Source organism: Aspergillus sclerotioniger, assembly GCF_003184525.1.
Source record: "Aspergillus sclerotioniger CBS 115572 chromosome Unknown BO94scaffold_6, whole genome shotgun sequence".
Classification (NCBI taxonomy): Eukaryota; Fungi; Ascomycota; class Eurotiomycetes; order Eurotiales; family Aspergillaceae; genus Aspergillus; species Aspergillus sclerotioniger.
Genome location: NW_020290996.1, coordinates 173764 through 191708, shown reverse-complemented (window position 1 = coordinate 191708; position 17945 = coordinate 173764). Strand labels below are relative to the sequence as shown.

Sequence of the window (17945 nt, the reverse complement as noted above, 5' to 3'; positions counted from 1 at the left end):
AACTTTATCGGGGGTGCTTTTGAGGGGAACATTTGCCCCTTTCACCCCATGTCAATCCTTGGGATCATACAATCTTTTATTCCACCTTTTCTTGATGTCCATGATGAACTAATATATATATATTCCCTCCTCCTCAATCCTTTTAATTCCATCATGAAGTCACTGGCTCCCCACAACCTAACCATTCTCTGGTCCCTCGCTCCTTTCCTCACCACCGCAGTTGCTTTCACTCCTTCAGACGACTCAGACCTGGTTTCCTATGTGACAGTCAGTATCCCATCCCATCCTATCTGCCGACTAATTAACACAAATCAGTTACCCAACCACCGCACCATAAAATGGAACATCACCCACTATGATCCCCAATCACGAGCCCCCGGGTACTGGTTCGTAGCCCCCTACTGGGTAACCGCCGGTGAACCATATACCACCCGGTGGATGCCCTATCAGATCGGGCCTCAGATTTTCGATCAAGATGCTGTATGTTCATCTGATCTTCCATTATATAACAAGCTAATGTATTATTCACAGGAATTGGTCTGGACCGGAACCGAATTTACAGATAACCAGAACGCATTCGATCTACGTGTCGTTGAGAACTCTGATAAACCACTACTCTCGTTAATTATCCAGACAGGTATCGGACTCGATCTGGAGAACGCCAATGGGACGGTTCTGAATAATAATTACGAAGTGGTCGGGAGTATACCCGTCAACGACAAGCATGAGTTTTATGTGTACGCGCCCGGAAAAGCCCTGACTATTTATCATCGGCAAAAGGTGGTCGATCTCGCGGAGATAGGCCTCCCGGGTGTGTCCAGGCTGGTTAAGTTCCAGGGGTTCCGAGATGTTGATTACATGACTGCAGAGGTGGTGTTTGAGTGGGATTCGGAGGGGAAGATCTCCCTGGGGGAATCGTATCGATCAGTAGAAATGGGACCGCCAGATGATGCGGCGGATTATATCCATGCGAATTCGGTTGAGAAGACCACAGATGGAGATTATTTGCTCTCGTGTCGGCATACGAATACTATCTACTTCATCTCAGGTCGGGATGGGAGGATTGTGTGGAGATTGGGCGGGAAGAGGAATTCCTTCGAGAAAGATTTTATATTCTCGAAACAGCACGATGCCAGGATCATCAGGCAGACCAGTGAACGCATGGTGATCTCGTTCTTGGACAACGGGGCCGATGAGCTGTCCGACGATGAGACCGTCTCGTCGGCCATGATCGTCGAACTGGATCTGGTTGCGTATACGGCCACGCTTTTGAACCGATATTTCCGTCCGGATGGCGAGCTTACTCGTCGGCGTGGAAGTACTCAGCTTCTTCCGAACAATAACCTCTTTGTTTCGTGGAGTGACTACGGCTATATCAGCGAGTTTGATCACGACGGGAGACTCCTCATGGAAGCACGCTTCGCCAGCGATAGATTCGGCAATTATCGAGCCTATAAGTATCCCTGGACGGCGCAGCCAACTGAACCACCTACCCTGGTGGCATCAGTTCGTGGAACCGAGTTATCCGATCTAACGACCGAGTTCCACGTCAGCTGGAACGGAGCGACTGAGGTGAAATCCTGGCGATTTCGGGCTCGGGCTAATGCAACCAGTGAGGATGTGGAGATAGGGATGATTCCGAAGAAGGGGTTTGAGAGTACGTTTGTTGCAAAGGGATACATGGACTGGGTTTCTGTGGAGGCTGTCGATGGTAAGGGTGAGACGTTGGATATTTCGTCTGTTATTCGTAGTGATCCGCCGAAGTACTGGCCAGAGGGGGTTGAGATGCCCCAGGCGGATGATCCAGTTGTCTTGCTGGCTCCTGGTCCTCAGGAGTTGCGGCCGGCGAATTTACTGGTGGTTGGCATTTTTGCTGTGAGTTTGGCTGTTGGCAGTATAATCTGGCTGTGTATGGGGTTGTTCCGGTATCGTTACCGTCGGGCCTATTCCTGGGTATTGGGAGGTGAGGGGGAGGGCGAGGATTCTCTATAAATATAAACTAGGATTGTCTAGGATGATTGTGACGTATATAGTGATGGCTCTGCAAATAATAATCAGTCATTATCAGCTCACTGCCTCTGCGGCCTAGTAATGTAGGGCTAGCCCAACGTTAGCCCAATGACCCAAGCCACATCATAGCGGGGCAATCCCATGACGGCCGATCCTGAAAATCAAGCATTTGCCGAGATGTCAACCATGGTAGCAAATACCTAGCCTTTACCACCAATCCATATTTATGACCAGGTACCAGGTACATTCAGCTCCCACCGGAGAGGATATCCGCCACTAAGCGCGGGGTCCTCCCAGCCCCGCCTTGCCCAGCCCCAGCCCCAGCCCCAATCTCCATCCTCCAGCCAGTCCAACACGTGCGTAGCTGCCAGCTGCCAGCTGCCAGCTGCCCCTCGCCAACTTACCTCCCTCCCATCCTCAAGTTCACCTCCTCTTCATCTCCACCACCTCGAACCATCAACATCCTCCCTCAAACCCATCACAACAAAACAAAACAAAACAACCCACAAAATGTCCTCCCGAACCGCCCTCTTCACCATCGACATCCAAAACGAACTCTCCCTGAACCCACAAACCCGCATCCCACACGCCGACCGCATTCTCACCGCATCCACCGAAATCCTCAAAACCGCCCGCTCGATCATCGACGCCCATCGCGAAACAAACCGTCCCTCGCCATCCATCATTGTCTTCGTGCAACATGAGGAATCTCCCACCGAGGGCGGAACATTGATTAAGGGGAGTGAGGCGTGGGAATTGGCTTTTGGTCCGAGGGATGGTGTTGAGGAGGAGGTTTTGGTTTCTAAGACTACAGGTAAGACCTTATGTTACCTTTGGTGCTGAATATACGCTAATGAGCTTGGTGGTTGGGGTGGTGGTGACAGGCGATACATTCAAATCCAACCGCAACTTGGCACAGAAGCTCCGTGCAGCAGGGGTCACGGATATTGTGGTGTTTGGGTTGCAGAGTGAGGCATGTGTGGAGGCGACGTGTACGGGGGCGTTGGCGGCGGGGTTCAGGGTGACGTTGTTGGCGGGGGCGCATTCGACGTATGATGATCAGAAGGAGGGGAAGATGGCGGTGGAGGTGGAGAGGGAGGTTGAGAGGAGGTTGTCGACTAGGGGGGTGAGGGTTTTGAGTTGGGAGAAGGCTGTTGCGGGGTGGGTTGAGAGACAGCGTGTTGGTTGAGTGGTGTTAGGGATGGGGTGGTTTCAAATGATGGTTTGATGGGGTGAAGCAGGGTTATAGATTATTAAGGACTGCTTGGTGAGATGATGTACTGTTTTCCAGTATGCTGATAGAGAAATGAATTCAAAGCATAAGCTGTATGGTATTCTTCGGAACAGCTGATGCGTGCTTTCTATCACATGATGGATGAATAATGATCTTGGTAGAGTGGGGAGAAATTATCCACTGCTACCATGATAGAAGTGTCATTTGTCTGGATGACCGTCACTTTGGCAAGAGAGGAACGCGCCCAGACATTCATCGAAAAATTGCATCAGCAAATCAATTATACATAATCAAAACGGGGCACGCAGATACCCCGGGATGCTGCCCATCCTCGCCGGAAAACATCTTACCCGCCGGGGTCCAAGCCCCCGGAATCCCCCCGCCTTCTGCCTTTCCCCCGCATATTTCTCCACAACTCCCACAATTGATATCATCCAACTGCTTTTCGGAGGCCGGTGGCATCCCTTAATCACTTGATTAATTTCTAGTTGGGCAAACCTTGTCATTCGTGCATGCAGCAAGGTCAAGTGTCCTCCGCCGGAATTTCGGGCGTGGTTTGCTTACTTTTACTGAGAGATCTATTTACTCAAGATAAGACAGATTGAAACATTGATGGTGACTTCAGTTGTGTAGAGCTAGGCACATATCCTCGAGCTCCGAGTGTTGGGGAGCTTCTCCTAAGCTTCTCACGGCTGGACAACGGGTGACGTATAGCGGCCACATGCAAGGTGGTTGGCTACCTTGGTTATCGGACAAAAATGCCTAATAAAGCTTGTTCGGGTGTTTACATCCACCGGAGATTTCACAAATTCTTGCCGATCTTATTGCGGGCTGACCATCATTTCCGAAGCAGCCGGCCTTTGATTAGTTCTGCACATTACCTCGGCTGGTTGGAAACCGGACCATTGTCTCCGGGATACCGCAACACGTCAAATTGCAGGGTAACATGCCTCCTGCTCGGTCGAGGACCCCTTTGCGGGAACAGTGCGGGGGTAGAATGGCGGAGATGCAATGCAGGCATCGGCACTGGTCCACCCCGTATTTCCCCACAAACTCAATTAATGTCCTGAATCATCCGGGCCCGATGACGACGCCTGCTGTGATGCCCGTGCAGGACTGCTGATGAAGAACTGGTTGGTATAAAGCCAGGTCATTGCCTGTCACTGGGAACCCGGCACACAGCTCAATCCACTTCCCTGGCTTTTCGCATTGCCTGCAAGATGCGTTCTTACATCTGGGCTTCTTTCACTGCGGCTTTTGCAGCCTTTGCGGATGCTGCAGCTCCATCCACCCTGGCAGAGCTTTGCACTGATTCCATTGCCAAAGCTGCTCTGCCACCCTCCGAGTTCATCCAGGGCATAACCATCGACTCGGACTCTGTGACCGCTGAAGTCGTGACAAACAGCAGCTACTCTAGTGATTTCTACCCCACTGCCACGATTAGCTACTGCAACGTCACGTTTGCCTATTCCCATGATGGCATTGACGGTGACCAGGTCCTTTTGGAGATCTGGCTTCCTGCACCATCAGACTTCAAAAACCGCTGGCTTTCCACCGGTGGCGGAGGCTACGCCATCAACTCCGGGGATCAGTCACTGCCAGGTGGTGTCATGTACGGTGCCGCGTCGGGTATGACGGACGGTGGCTTCGGTGGGTTCTCTGACAATGCTGACACAGCTATGCTGTTGGCAAACGGAACTCTGAATTACGAGGCTCTCTACATGTTCGCCTACAAGGCACATCGTGAGCTGAGCTTGATCGGGAAGGCCTTCACTCGCAGCATCTACGATCTGAGTGACACCGAAAAGCTCTACGCTTATTACCAGGGGTGCTCTGAGGGCGGCCGCGAAGGATGGAGTCAAGTGCAGCGCTATGGTGACGAATGGGATGGAGCGATTATCGGTGCTCCGGCTTTCCGGTGGTCTTTCCAACAGACCCAACACCTGTATTCCAACATCGTCGAGAAAACCCTTGATTACTACCCGCCTCCCTGCGAGCTAGAGAAGATCGTCAACGAGACTATCACAGCCTGCGATCCCATGGACGGCAAAACCGATGGCGTGGTAGCACGCACCGACCTCTGCCTCCTAGACTTTGACATCAGCACCATCGAGGGCAAGCCATACTCATGCGCCGCCTTACGAGGCACTCCTGCACAAAACGGCACCGTATCCGCCAAAGGCATCGAAGTAGCCAAAACCATCATCGACGGCCTGCACGATTCCCAAGGCCGTCGAGTCTACTTCTCCTACCAACCCACCGCCGCATTCGACGACGCCGAGACACAGTACAACTCCACAACCGGCGAATGGGAACTCAACATTGACCAACTCGGAGGGGAATACATCGCCCTATTAGTCAACAAAAACGGCACTACCCTCGACAGTCTCGACGGCGTCACCTACGACACCCTCAAAGACTGGATGATCTCAGGCCTACAGGAATACTTCAGCACCTTGCAAACTACCTGGCCTGATCTCACTCCCTTCCACCAGAGTGGAGGAAAAATCATCCACTTCCACGGCGATGCCGATTTCAGCATCCCCACCGCCGCATCCATCCGGTTCTGGGAATCCGTCCGTACAATCATGTACCCTAACCAAGACTACAACACCAGCGCCGACTCCCTCAACGACTGGTACCGTTTCTACACCATCCCCGGAGCTGGCCACTGTGCAACAAACGATGCCATGCCGAATGGGCCATTCCCGCAGACCAATCTAGCCGTGATGATCGATTGGGTGGAAAATGGCGTGACTCCAACGACGCTGAACGCAACGGTGCTGCAGGGCGAAAACGAGGGTCAGAATCAACAGCTCTGCGCATGGCCGCTACGGCCTTTGTGGAGTGCTAATGAGACGATGGAGTGTGTGTATAACCAGCGGTCGATTGATAGCTGGCATTATGATCTTGATGCGGTTCCGATGCCTGTTTATTAAGCCGCAACCAGGATGAAGCAGTATGATGGCTCTCTTGAGATGGTGTCCAATGACAGTCTGTACATATGATGATCTTGAGAACAACCCTTCACAGATATACTTGATAAATAATACTCTACTTCCGTAGCCCTTGCAGGAACCATTGGGATTTATTGAGAGGGGTTCAGAAAAGGTCTTGATAAAACCCAATGATCTCCATAAACGGACGCATGTACCTGCCAAGACTATACAGTTGTAGCCTGAGGCATACATGGTTGCTCTTGTGGCCTGAGGCAGATACTGCAACCTAAGGCATGAACAAGGCCTGAGGCACTCAATGAATGGAAGGGGGGATATTTGCTAGGGATAAAAATATTCATTGCGGAAGCAGTAGAAGTAGGTAAATGCTTCTAGAAAGCAGAAGCATTTGCTGGAGAAGGAGATTCAATCGAGTCATCGATGAGAAGCTCCGTTAGTGCTTGTTGATGTCTGTGATGCCTGTGATGCCTGTGATGCCTTGAGTTCCTTGGTGCCTGAGGCTAGTGGTGGGTGGGTCACTAGGCCGGATGCAGTGCTGGCTGCATTAGTCCAAGGAGACCGGCCATGCTTATTGCTTATCTTTGATTTTCATCTTTATTTGTTCCTATTCTTCCAATATCATCTATACTATTTTCAAACTCATCGTTACTCTGGAAAGAATGGTGGCACCTGACCGCTGTCTGTCTATACTGAATACCCCGCCTGTTACTTCAACCTCTGTCCACCTCCTGATATCAGTGAGTGCTTCATGGCCCTGGAGCATACACTGCAATTCTTAGCTTGACTACCCTTATTTGTCTTCTCCTGGTGACAAATGACAACAGTGGTTCAGCATGGGATGACTAAGGCATTCCACCATGACAACCAGCCAATCGGAATCATTCCGGGTTGCCCCGGGAATGGCATTCAATCCGGGCCTGCGTTCATCGCGCGACCTGGGCGTCGCCAACCCGACTGAAGATCCCGTAGGATTCATGCGCCAGAATGGCTTTGTATTTCCCTCGTCCGCCGAGGCCCGCGTTGTGGCTCACCGACGGGCCACCAATATCCTGGGGGACTGGGCCCTACTGAACCGGACCATGAAGCGCCTTGAGGGAACAGTACGCAAGCGATGGCTCAAGCGGACAAGGGAGCAACGCAAAAACCTCCTGCTCAGCGCTTGGCCGAACATGGCAGCACTTCATCGCCCTGATATTGAGGCATTCAGGAGGGAGCCACCAGGAAATCCGGAATATCGCGAGGCTTACATGTGGCCGCATGTCAATTTGGAGGATCTCTTGAATCCCAAGCTGCTGCTGATCTTTTTAAATGCCCGTGGCCGGCATCCGCCCCATGCTTTTATCCAAGCGGACTGGGCGTCGGTTGATTTTGGTCGCGCTACCACCAACATCATTCGTGCGTTGATGGAGAATCACGTCATGATATTCACTGGACGTACAACCCCAGATACCTACGGAGAATTCGTCCAATGCGATAATGACCGGGCGTTTGAACCTGAATCAGGGCGCGAAATGAATCCAGGTGATGGGCTGTTGAGTCTGGAGATTCAAGAGCGGCTCTACCGGTTCCTTGTGGATTGTTGTATGCTGTTGCTGCCGGAATACACGCGCGAGAGCATATTGCAGGCCGATATTCCCATCCAGCCTGAGCCCCCGGTAATCACGACTTCAGAGTCGGGCCTCGATTTACTCTCCGTGGTGGCGGCGGAGGCCCCTTATCGTCTGCCTGCTCGTCTGGACATCGACCGGCTTCACAGTATCGTTGCAGCCAAAAAGAGCGCAGCAGAAGATCATATCTGGGCGTTGCGTGAGGATCCTGGATACTTCTTAGAAGCGCTGCTCGAGAGAAAAGAACATCGACCCGAGTTGGTCCCGGATGCGCGTGGTCAGCTACATCCGTCCACCAAACCATTCGCCATCAAAAAGCTCTGGAATAATATCATCAGTGGAGTCGTGTCTGACGCTTACTTCCAGCTGGGTCTGTGGGCTGAAATTAATGATCAACTAGAGGTGATTGAACGGTTGATGACAAAACATGCGGCGGTGATACGTCCGGAGAATGACCTCCCTCGCGCCCTGGAGTGGAGATTTATGAAACTCATCTGGCTTCTGGAACGTATGGTCCGAGGTCCGATTATCAACCTGAAAATGGGATTTCCCCCATCTCCACCCATCCGGTCATTTTTCCTTCGCGCCCCGCCGCAATATGGTCAAGACAATATCCGTACCATGCCCAAGGACAGCTGGGTGGCGGATAAGAAACGCAGCCGTTTGTCGTGGATCATGACCACGCTTTGGGATGAGAAAGACCGACCCCTTGCTGGATTGACCAATCTTACAGACGAGTTGCAGCGGTTGATCGAAAATGATAAATATATCAGGGAGTTGCTGAGCCCATAGGTCATGGAGAATATCTCTGACGTTTCCGTCATGTCGCTGTGTCTGCAGCAAATCTACTCATTCCAGCCTTGGGCTGCAATGTTTGCAAACCTCGTCCAGATGAATGATGATGTTATCCTGGACGATTACAGTCGACATGTTGACCAATGGTCGCAATTCGAGAAATCCATGGACGGTGACTTTTTCGGCGAGTTCTGTGATCCTACCGATGGCCGGTTCAACTATCCGGTTGACAAACGTCGCACCAAAGAGACTACCATCCAGATGCAGCAGGCAGAAGCTGCGTTGGATGAATTCTGGAAACAGGTGGACTTGCGTCTAGTGAATAAGAAGAACATGTCGCAGCACGCGACGGTCCGGGGGCTGCTTTCTCAATCGCATATCCGGACTCGAACCCCAGATTGGGTGGAACCAGCCAAAGATGCCGATCTGGATGTGCCTGAAGAGTCCAATCTTCCTATTTCTGTGCTGTACTATGAATTGGATAAACGTACCCAGCGCACGCTGGATGTCGAGAAACTTGAACCTGCTCGAGAGAAGGTCAAAACCCGGGGGACTGCATCGAGGGGAGCTGATGACATCGAAGAACCCAGCCACGGGCCAGATATCCAGCCCACATTCACCGTGGACAAGCGCGCTTACAAAGTATTCACGACACTGTTCTACGTTCCATCTAGGACATCTCAGCCTGGCGAAATCCCTTGGACGGACTTTCTGCATGCGATGGTATCCACTGGGTTCCGCGTGGAGAAGCTGTATGGTTCTATCTGGCAATTCAGTCCCCAGCGTCTGGATGTTGAACGGAGTATCCAGTTCCATGAACCACATCCGAGTGGAAAGATCCTGTTCCGCACTGCTCGACGACATGGTCGACGTCTGTTCCGAGCGTATGGCTGGCACTCGGGCATGTTCAAACTTGAAGAGTGATACCAGATAAGCCTTGGCTATGAGATTAAAAGTTTGATATCCATTTTCAATCAACAGACTATATTGCAGCAGATCAATACTGCATTTTCTAACTTGTATACTGAACAATCAATATTGCACTTGTCTCAAACATGTACCATTGAAGACCAGAATATATACTTAGATATATCTCCCAATCAATTCACCACCCCCCCACGACCCCCTTAACTTGAACCCCCCGGCACCGCTCTCTGAAACATCCCACTGGGATCATACTTCCTACTAACCTCCAACAACCTCAACTGACTCTGCAACCCATACGAAGCAACCGGATCCTGAAAATCAAACGAATAATTCATCAACTTGAACCTGGACCCAGTCCCCCTCCTCGCCGCCTCATCCTCAATCCTACCAAGAACCTCCTTCATCAACCCCAAAACCACATCATCATCCTCCCCATCCCTCCAATACGTCGACAACACCACCGACACCAACGGCCCCCCCTCCGGACTCAACCCCAGCGAATTCCCCCCAACTTAACCGACTTCTCCAACATACTCCTCGGAAGCGGCTGAAACGTCATCGAATAGACCAACCCATCACTATGATCCTCACGCCCCAACACCCCCCGAAACACCCTCCACACTTTACTCAACGTCTCGAAATCAGCCTTGACTGTCGTATTCATCACCGCACACCTCCCTCCCCATCCACATCCACATCCAAATCTCTCACCCTCCCCGCCTCCCACATCGTCATCATACTCATCCTCCTCCGCGAAGTAACCTCACACTTCATCTCCGTAAACTGCCGTAACACCAACGGCCCGGGCACCGCATGCGTATAATACACCTGATTGGTGCACAAAAACCCGCCCCATTTCTTCTGATAGCTGATTGTCATTCGCACGTGCGTATCGAGCGTCATATGGCCGTTCCTCAACGCCCGAACCAGTAACTCAATCTGCTCGTCCAAATCACAGTGATGGTAGGATACACTTCCGCCAAAGATCGGGCCCTGGCGGAATGTACGCATGTCGTATCGCGTCACGATTCCGAAGTTGTTTCCTCCGCCGCGGAGGGCGAGCCACAAATCAGCATTTTGATTGGCGTTGGCATTCACGATCTCTCCTGATGCTAACACTACCTCGAAATTGAGGACGTTGTCGCACACGAAGCCTTCACGGGGGGAGAAGATGGATATTCCACCTACATACACACATACACATTAGCCCACATCCACACATCTACAAAATCAAAAGAAGAGAAATATACATACCTCCAAGAACACTCCCCCCAACACCACACTCCCCCCTCCCCGACCCGGTAACACATAACCCCCTAGTAGCAAGAATATCATATACATTGCCCCAGGTTTCCCCTGCGCTGATCTTAACCACCCGCCCACCCCCACTTCTGACAACTTTAATCCCAGTGACATTCCGCAAATCAACCAAAATCCCATTCGAAATATTCGAACACCCGGGGGTAAGTTGCCCTCCGTGCCCGCGGACCGCGAACATGATTTCGTTGGTATCGGTGAAGGGTTTGATGATTGTGAGGAATTGGGATATGTCGTGCGTGGTGTGCGGGAGGAAGATGCAGGCGGGTTTGGGTGGGGGGAGGGAGGATGTGGGGGATGGAGATGGGGGGTGGAGGAGGGAAGGGTAGGCGGGGTGGGTGGGGAGGAGGAGTTTGGTGGGGAAGGTTGTTTGTAGCTGGGTGGGGAGGTAGGGGGCATTTTGGGGGGTTGTTTGGTTTGGTTTGGTTGGGTTAGGGCTCAGGGTGTTTGCTTTGGGTTGAATTTGTTTCGTATGGGGTGTTGGTAGCATGTATCATGGGTTGGGTGGTAAGGGGAGACTACGCGTGTTGGTGACGTAACGTCCTTTTATACTACACATAATAGGGGAAGGGTGGGAGAGGGTTTACTTGGGAGAGATAGTAGGTATTGAATATAGGTAGACATCCTGAGTTGATGGGGATGGTGTCGTGATTGGTGGTTTAGTGTGGTTCTTGCAGTGTATACTGAGATGGATGTTTCGTTTGGTGTCTGGTGTGGAGGTTTATGTTCCTTATATGGGGGTATTTATTTTGGTGGGTTGTTGGAAGATGCCGGGGTATTTGCTTGGGTGGATGTAGGGATGGCCCGTGGGTTAGACAATGAATTTGTGGCGTAGCGGAGATAGCCTGGATTTGTATGCAGATGCCGACGGGGTAGGAAGTTGCAGAAGGGGACGAATTCATTGAGTCATCGATTAGGAACGGGGAAAAATAGGGCACAGGATGATAGATATATGGTTGAGATGATCAGATCACATGATGATTCAGGGATGTTCCGATGTTAAGTGTTGTAAGGCTAGGTATGATTCTTTTCTAGCTGGGCTTAGGGGGTTCTTCCAGTGCATGCACTGCCACCAATTGGGATGGTCTGTATTTTGAACTCAATCGATTTGCTTTCCTTTCCTGCTGGCAACAATGATGGGCCATGGAATATAGTTGTCTCCCTTCGGGATGTAGTGGCTGACCTCTTTGGTCAGGGTTTGTTCTGGAGGGGATATTTATCTTCGCTCTATTGCCATGTTTCTATACATATATTTGCGATTTTTGGTGACTATTGAACGAGGCGGATGATAAAATCTATACCGAATGATGATGATTATGCTACGCGAGTTTTGTATCAGTAGGGCTGTCTCCGTGGAGTATACTATTTTACTCAAGTAATGACTATAGCCTTAATTATCTATCTCTCTACTCAAATCCCAACAACATAATTCATGTACTTAGTTCCCAATTAGAATCTATGGAAGTCTCGCGTAGAGCATCAACTCTATGATCTACAGGCAAGAAAAGGGCGTAGAACATAGTTTATTTTAGATGCTTTTAGCTAGATACTAAAATTACTTAGAATGATAGTCCACCCCGGTAAACCGTAAAGAAGACACTGTCACAAGCTCCAGAATGACATTGTGAAATTTCTGTATGGGGTCTGTTAGTATAAATGCAGATCACGTTTCTCCCTCTGCATATATTGGCAAGATTATACACAATGTCTCTTTTTTAATCATTGCTTTCGCCCCAAATGCTGCGGACGAGTGCCTTCCTTGTTGCCATGTTTGCTGTACATAATATTACATTCCAATATCTTCTTCTTCCACTTTAATACCCTGTAATCTTCGCTAAATCTGGGGAGCTTTATAAGGTATCACTCTAGTGTTCAGGGTTGGTTTCCGATGCTTTTCTTAATGTCCTGTTTCCCGTTTTTGGCTTCTTGGGGGCTTGTCCAAGACCTCTGTACCCTTTGAGACGTATGGCAGGTTTATTAGGGGGTCATGGTCTTGCCCGTGTTTCGCTTTGGGAATGCTCTGGACATCTTGGATTGTGACTTTGCCAGGATGAATTTTCCTGTTTGTATAGAGATGTCTGGTCGGTTGTTGCAGCAGGAGTAGGTCATCTCGTGGCAAGAACAGATCATAGTTTTGAAGATCATGGTTTTAGTGGTATATTCATCGAGACAGAATCCGACACTACTTGATCATTGGTCCAGTTCCCGTGTAATATGCCCGTCTACCTGGCGTGCGGATCTGGGTTCTGAATTAGACTCCAAATCCATTCGCTATGCTCAACACATGTAAGCGACGCCATCCATCTCGGTGGCAATGACCTAATCCAGAGTGATATCCCCAGGGTATGGGTAATGCCTGTTCCCGTGCTGCTGGACTATTTGAATCACACCGATATCCCTAGCATCATGGGCCATGGCAGCCGGACATTCGCGAATAAGGTGTCCAAGACGCCTGCAAAAGTAGCAGATCCTTGCCTTTCCCACGCGAGGACTTAGTATCGTCAGTCATCAGACTAGTACAGTATTATTATGATATATGAGGTGATCAGCAGACGGCCTTCTATCGCTGCAACACTATCAAAGGCAAGTCCAGCTGCCCATATGCTGTTTTTGAGATCAGCCATCTCAAGATAAGAAGGACGAACACAGTTTAAAAAGAATCTGTGCTCGTTAGTTGTCGAATCTGAGTTCGAAATAACCGGTGTAAAGGAAGAAAGATTAGAGGAGAATTTTGACGTGGACACTCGGTGTCCAACAATTCCCATAATGCCGATAGACTGTATGAGAAGAAAACCTGGCCCTTGACAAAATCAGCGTATGTCTTTTGAGGGAGTCGATCCGCTGTAGGATGGGTAGCCTATGTTAGTGTTGTAAGTAAGTCGGGGAATGAGTAGATTGGTGGTTGATGTAGGGTATATTCAAATAGTGCTTTTGGGAAGCGCATGCTTTGACTCTTAGGGCGGTTAACGCAGCACAGTTATTCTAGAGCGAAATTGAGGCGAATTTGCTCCAATTGAGGAGAGGACATATAGTGATTTGAAGAATGGTTTGGCAGTGCGTGAAGGTAGCTTGGTAGATTGGGGTGTAATACCACGCCATGGTGTCTGTTATAGACATAGCACAGTTGTTAGACTAGAGTCAAACGGTATGCAGTCGACTTGTATAGTGCGGGCAATCCCTTGACGCGGTGCCTGCGAAGGTAAACTATGGACCTATGAGATTGTTGGTCCAGTTTCATGTGAGTATCATGTCAAATCTTTTGGTTCAACCCTATATAACGAATAGACTCGTTTATATGAGTCCTATTAGCGTGGTAACCCCAGCTGCAACTCATATTTGACAGTTAGTTTACTTTGAATCGGAGATAAAGAGCAAGTTCGAATGCATCACTCTTGTTTAATAACCTTTGAAGGAATCCCTGCAAAATGCTGATTCCAGGATTGGCGCTTTCGAAATGCTTGGTTGATACTGCATGGATAGACTTCAAACCCCGCAATCATTCCTACTTGTGCCGCTGCAACGTGCCCCCTGGCTTCTATTGACCACATCCTGTGCGGAGCACACCCTGATAATAGGTTTCGTATCCAGAATATAATGGCCACAGAATATTCCTGACAATTACACTGACTGAATCCCAATACCCAGGAATTGGACTGCTCACTGCAGTCCTTCGGCAGAGGGTAATGCTTGTATAAGAAATCTCCATAATATTGCCCACCCTGGGAAAGAGACTGGTTGTTTGTTTCAAAAATCCACAGAGACCTAGTAGTTGTAATTTCTGATAGTGATTATGCCAAGTTGTACTTCACCAGATGTTCTAGATAGCTTCATGCGTATGCACTTGATCGTAGCTCCTTTCTTGTAAAGTGGTGGGTTCAACCGTCATATATCTATGAGAAGGTGGGGGACAGATTATTCAGAAAGATATCTGCCGTTTGATCATTATGTATCCGTTGGTAATCATTTTCTTCTTCGAGGTATTCTTATAGCAGCTTCCTGGGTGCGATGTTGATACTCATGTTCTGGACCCATCAGGGTATAACACTGGTGCATATAGGCTGTGACTAGCAGGTATTGTCAGTAGTAGAGATAGGAGGTATATGTTCAGGTTTTGCATGATGAATTGTTCAATTCCTTCCAGGGACTTTTATCTCATGACGTAGTTGTGGCAGTGATACTGTCCGGTTATCCATTGTGTTCCTCATTCCGTACTGAAAGGTGCTTGATGGTATCCATCATGCTATGGCTATGTATTTTTTTCGGAGATATACCATTTGCGTTATTCTATGTCTCTGCCAGCTATCGAAGTGCTTTTTTCGTACATCTGTCGAGGTTGTCTGGTTCTGAATAAATCACGCCTACCTCCCGAGATGTGGTCAATCTCATGAGGTGATTAAGTTCTTTCTGGTTGTACAAACATACAGGAATACATGTCTTATTCCCCTTGAAGATTCGGTGACACAGAATCGACGCCTGTCCGTCAAAGCACACTGAATATCAAGGGGAATCCTTCGGCAGGGTCATACTCCTTGACATCCGAGCGGATACAGTGCATGCAGAATAGGTACGCCGGCTTGAATCGGATGCAGGCTTCTTCTGAGTGGCACGTGGCATCGTGGATAATTCTTTCAGAGATCAAGACATCCGACGGACTCTGATGTTTAAAAATTGACTTTGATACCGATGACGAGCGTATTGCTGTTGACATTGAGATAGGTAAGAAGGATGATCAACTTTTTGGGGGGAAAGTGGAGGGCTAGATATATGATTAGAGAAGGTCTTCACTGACAGATACATTCCATCTGGACTGGGTGTATTCCATTGGGTGTCGCTCGTGAAGCGGGAGATTCACAAACCATTGCGAGATTCACCTCGAGATACAGTTCCTTTGGTCCTGATATCGATTGGTTGGAGCTCCTCCATTTTATATGGACACATATTCATCAGAAGATATGTTTCAACCTAGTAGGATGGTCACCATGTGTGTCTGCTTGCAATTCATGCCAGGATTCTACGAAGCGGCTTGTATCTATTTAGAATTAGAACTTGGCTGGACATTTCACAGTATGAATAAACACCCTTGTAGGGATAGAAGACCTGTTAAGACTAGTACTGCACGTCAAGCCAGCTTCGCTTCAATAAGGATCTCGGCAGCTTTTGAATACTGGTAAATATGAATAATCTTCAGCTCGGCCTTGGCCAGAATCTCCCTCCACTCGGCCTTGTGCCGCAGAATGTGCCATCTTCATCATATCCATGGCACTGGCTGCCAGTGCAGGTTTCTCTTCACTGACCACAATTCCATCGATTAGGACTCGTGAATATCCTTCTCCACTACTAGTACCAAATTCTGCAAAGACTTGGTTCTCTTCTCGTCACCCCAGCTGTGCAAAATCGAGTGAAGAGAATACGCAGGCGCGCCCCGGACACGCTGCATTGTTAAATTGTGTGCTTGTGCTTCGAATGGAGGCTTTTCAGTCCCACCTATCACAGCAGCGATAACTGGCTCCCTGTCTGGATGAGAGTTGTGCTGCCCTGGAACTAATGTAATGTCGTGATCTCTGCCCCTTCTATATCTACCAGCAGAACGTCGCTCACTGTGTCATCGAAACCTGCAATCATCCGCTCCTCCGCAGGATATAACTCCGGATCATACGAGTTCGGCTTCCCGGCCCGATATGCACTCATGAATGAGTCGAATTTCTCGATAGTTAGGGGCGTCGCGACCAGCCATTCGAAAAGTGGGAGCTGGGTATTGTGCGCACTCGGAAAGGGACCATCCAGCCCTCCAAGTGGTGGGGATCGCTATTCCGTCCTTTTGAAAAACCCCGGAAACCGTTGAACAAAGGTCGGGCAGTATTGTAACAGAAAGAAATGCCGTGTTTGTAGGTCTGTTCGCAAGTACGTTGCTCAAGGTTGTCGCATGAAATGCTCCATCGTGGTATGTGAGAAGGTACATGGTCACGAGATGTCGGGCCAATCGTAGCAGCAATGTCATGTGAACGCCTGATTTATCCGATAGCGCCTCGGCGCCGAGTCCCCTTGCTTCTTTCAAGTACTAAAAACTTGACGTCCACACTCAAGCAATGATAGCTGACAACGTGGGCCACATACAGTAATTAGTCAATGGCTGAAATCCTGTGCACTGTCTCACCTCCGCCCAGAAACTGCGCGGGATAAACTCGCTGGGTACTTCTAGTGCAGCGGCTAGCGCGACTGCGTTCGATCAAAGCTTCGTTCGACCCTGGTTCATTGTTGTCAAAGGCTTTCCCACCGAGCTGAGTCTTCTAACATTGATGAAACTTAAGAAGCTATGATCGTGTTTGAGATGGAATGCGAGGGCCAGTGGCATGGCCCTTTGGAAGACGAAGCTGTCCGGCCCGTAGACAGAGCCATGATTGTTCCCTTGAAGTGCGACAATCAAGTTCCAAGCCTTGTTGGAATGGGTTTAGGCGGCCGTTAGTTTAAGATTTAGCGGAGTTCCGTGTCGAGGTAGGCGAAACTTTTATTGCTAGTGGGGACGCTGCCCACGCGTGTATGAACCAAGAGTGCACTTCAGTCGACAAGGTCGACAGTCATATTATAGAGTTCAAGACCCTGAACACACAGAAAAATCCCAGGTTTTACGGGGAAGATGAAGGAGCGCATTATGCGGGTGATCGATAACCCCTGCTTCAATGTCAGGGGCAATCCAGCTGGGATGCCTTACTATGGATTGCATCCTGTGAAACACGCACTATGGGGTGATCATGTCGCTATAGCCAATGCAGGGATTCGATCGACCACATCCTGGCAGTACTACGGACAAGGATGACGGACCGGAAGAGGCGCTGACCAGAGCATTTGTGATGCGTCTGACAGTGACACCATCGGGCCTCCGCTTCCCGCAACCCGTCAATGCTGTGAAACTGCAAAGTGCGCTAGAGATTAGTGCTCGTCACACAGACCAGTGAGGTAATGAGAGAGGTCAGCAGATCAACTTGGCTTGTGTTACTGAGTTCCCTGGCAGCCCCTCGTGTCCCATTAAAACACCCTATCTTCAAATGGGTATGTGTGGAAAACACGTCTCCTTCCACGGACAGGGGTTCGATTCAAGCG

At 49.6% G+C, this 17945-nt stretch overlaps 5 protein-coding genes across 5 annotated transcripts; 4 read left to right on the top strand and 1 right to left on the bottom strand.

The window, feature by feature from the left end:
* Positions 1 to 57: 57 nt before the first annotated feature.
* On the top strand, positions 58 to 1992 carry BO94DRAFT_621829 (uncharacterized protein; the record flags this gene model as incomplete). Its single annotated transcript, XM_025617023.1, has 3 exons — positions 58 to 267; positions 316 to 480; positions 532 to 1992. The coding sequence occupies exons 1-3, from the start codon at positions 154 to 156 to the stop codon at positions 1990 to 1992; spliced, it is 1740 nt and encodes a 579-aa protein (XP_025470190.1). The 5' UTR covers positions 58 to 153.
* Positions 1993 to 2376: 384 nt separating this feature from the next.
* Positions 2377 to 3412, top strand: BO94DRAFT_532351 (isochorismatase hydrolase). Its single transcript, XM_025611107.1, has 2 exons — positions 2377 to 2824; positions 2895 to 3412. The coding sequence occupies exons 1-2, from the start codon at positions 2521 to 2523 to the stop codon at positions 3197 to 3199; spliced, it is 609 nt and encodes a 202-aa protein (XP_025470189.1). The 5' UTR covers positions 2377 to 2520; the 3' UTR covers positions 3200 to 3412.
* An 879-nt stretch (positions 3413 to 4291) lies between these two features.
* BO94DRAFT_614522 (putative tannase) lies at positions 4292 to 6245 on the top strand. The gene has a single exon (XM_025616742.1). It carries the CDS (start codon positions 4465 to 4467, stop codon positions 6181 to 6183), a length of 1719 nt encoding a protein of 572 aa, XP_025470188.1. The 5' UTR covers positions 4292 to 4464; the 3' UTR covers positions 6184 to 6245.
* Positions 6246 to 7280: 1035 nt separating this feature from the next.
* BO94DRAFT_563841 (uncharacterized protein) lies at positions 7281 to 9527 on the top strand (the record flags this gene model as incomplete). Its single annotated transcript, XM_025614379.1, has 2 exons — positions 7281 to 8584; positions 8732 to 9527. The coding sequence occupies 2 exons, from the start codon at positions 7281 to 7283 to the stop codon at positions 9525 to 9527; spliced, it is 2100 nt and encodes a 699-aa protein (XP_025470187.1).
* A 203-nt stretch (positions 9528 to 9730) lies between these two features.
* Positions 9731 to 11471, bottom strand: BO94DRAFT_614512 (FAD-binding oxidoreductase; the record flags this gene model as incomplete). Its single annotated transcript, XM_025616741.1, has 5 exons — positions 9731 to 10041; positions 10065 to 10181; positions 10205 to 10714; positions 10785 to 11223; positions 11400 to 11471. 5 exons carry the CDS (start codon positions 11469 to 11471, stop codon positions 9731 to 9733), a joined length of 1449 nt encoding a protein of 482 aa, XP_025470186.1.
* Positions 11472 to 17945: the final 6474 nt, after the last annotated feature.

Bases quoted from the DNA above. Each gene is read 5' to 3' on its own strand.
- BO94DRAFT_532351 (XM_025611107.1), top strand. From the start codon at position 2,521: ATGTCCTCCCGAACCGCCCTCTTCACCATCGACATCCAAAACGAACTC. The intron at 2,825-2,894 runs GTAAGACCTTAT...TGGTGGTGACAG, and splicing joins TTTGGTTTCTAAGACTACAG to GCGATACATTCAAATCCAAC.
- BO94DRAFT_614522 (XM_025616742.1), top strand. From the start codon at position 4,465: ATGCGTTCTTACATCTGGGCTTCTTTCACTGCGGCTTTTGCAGCCTTT.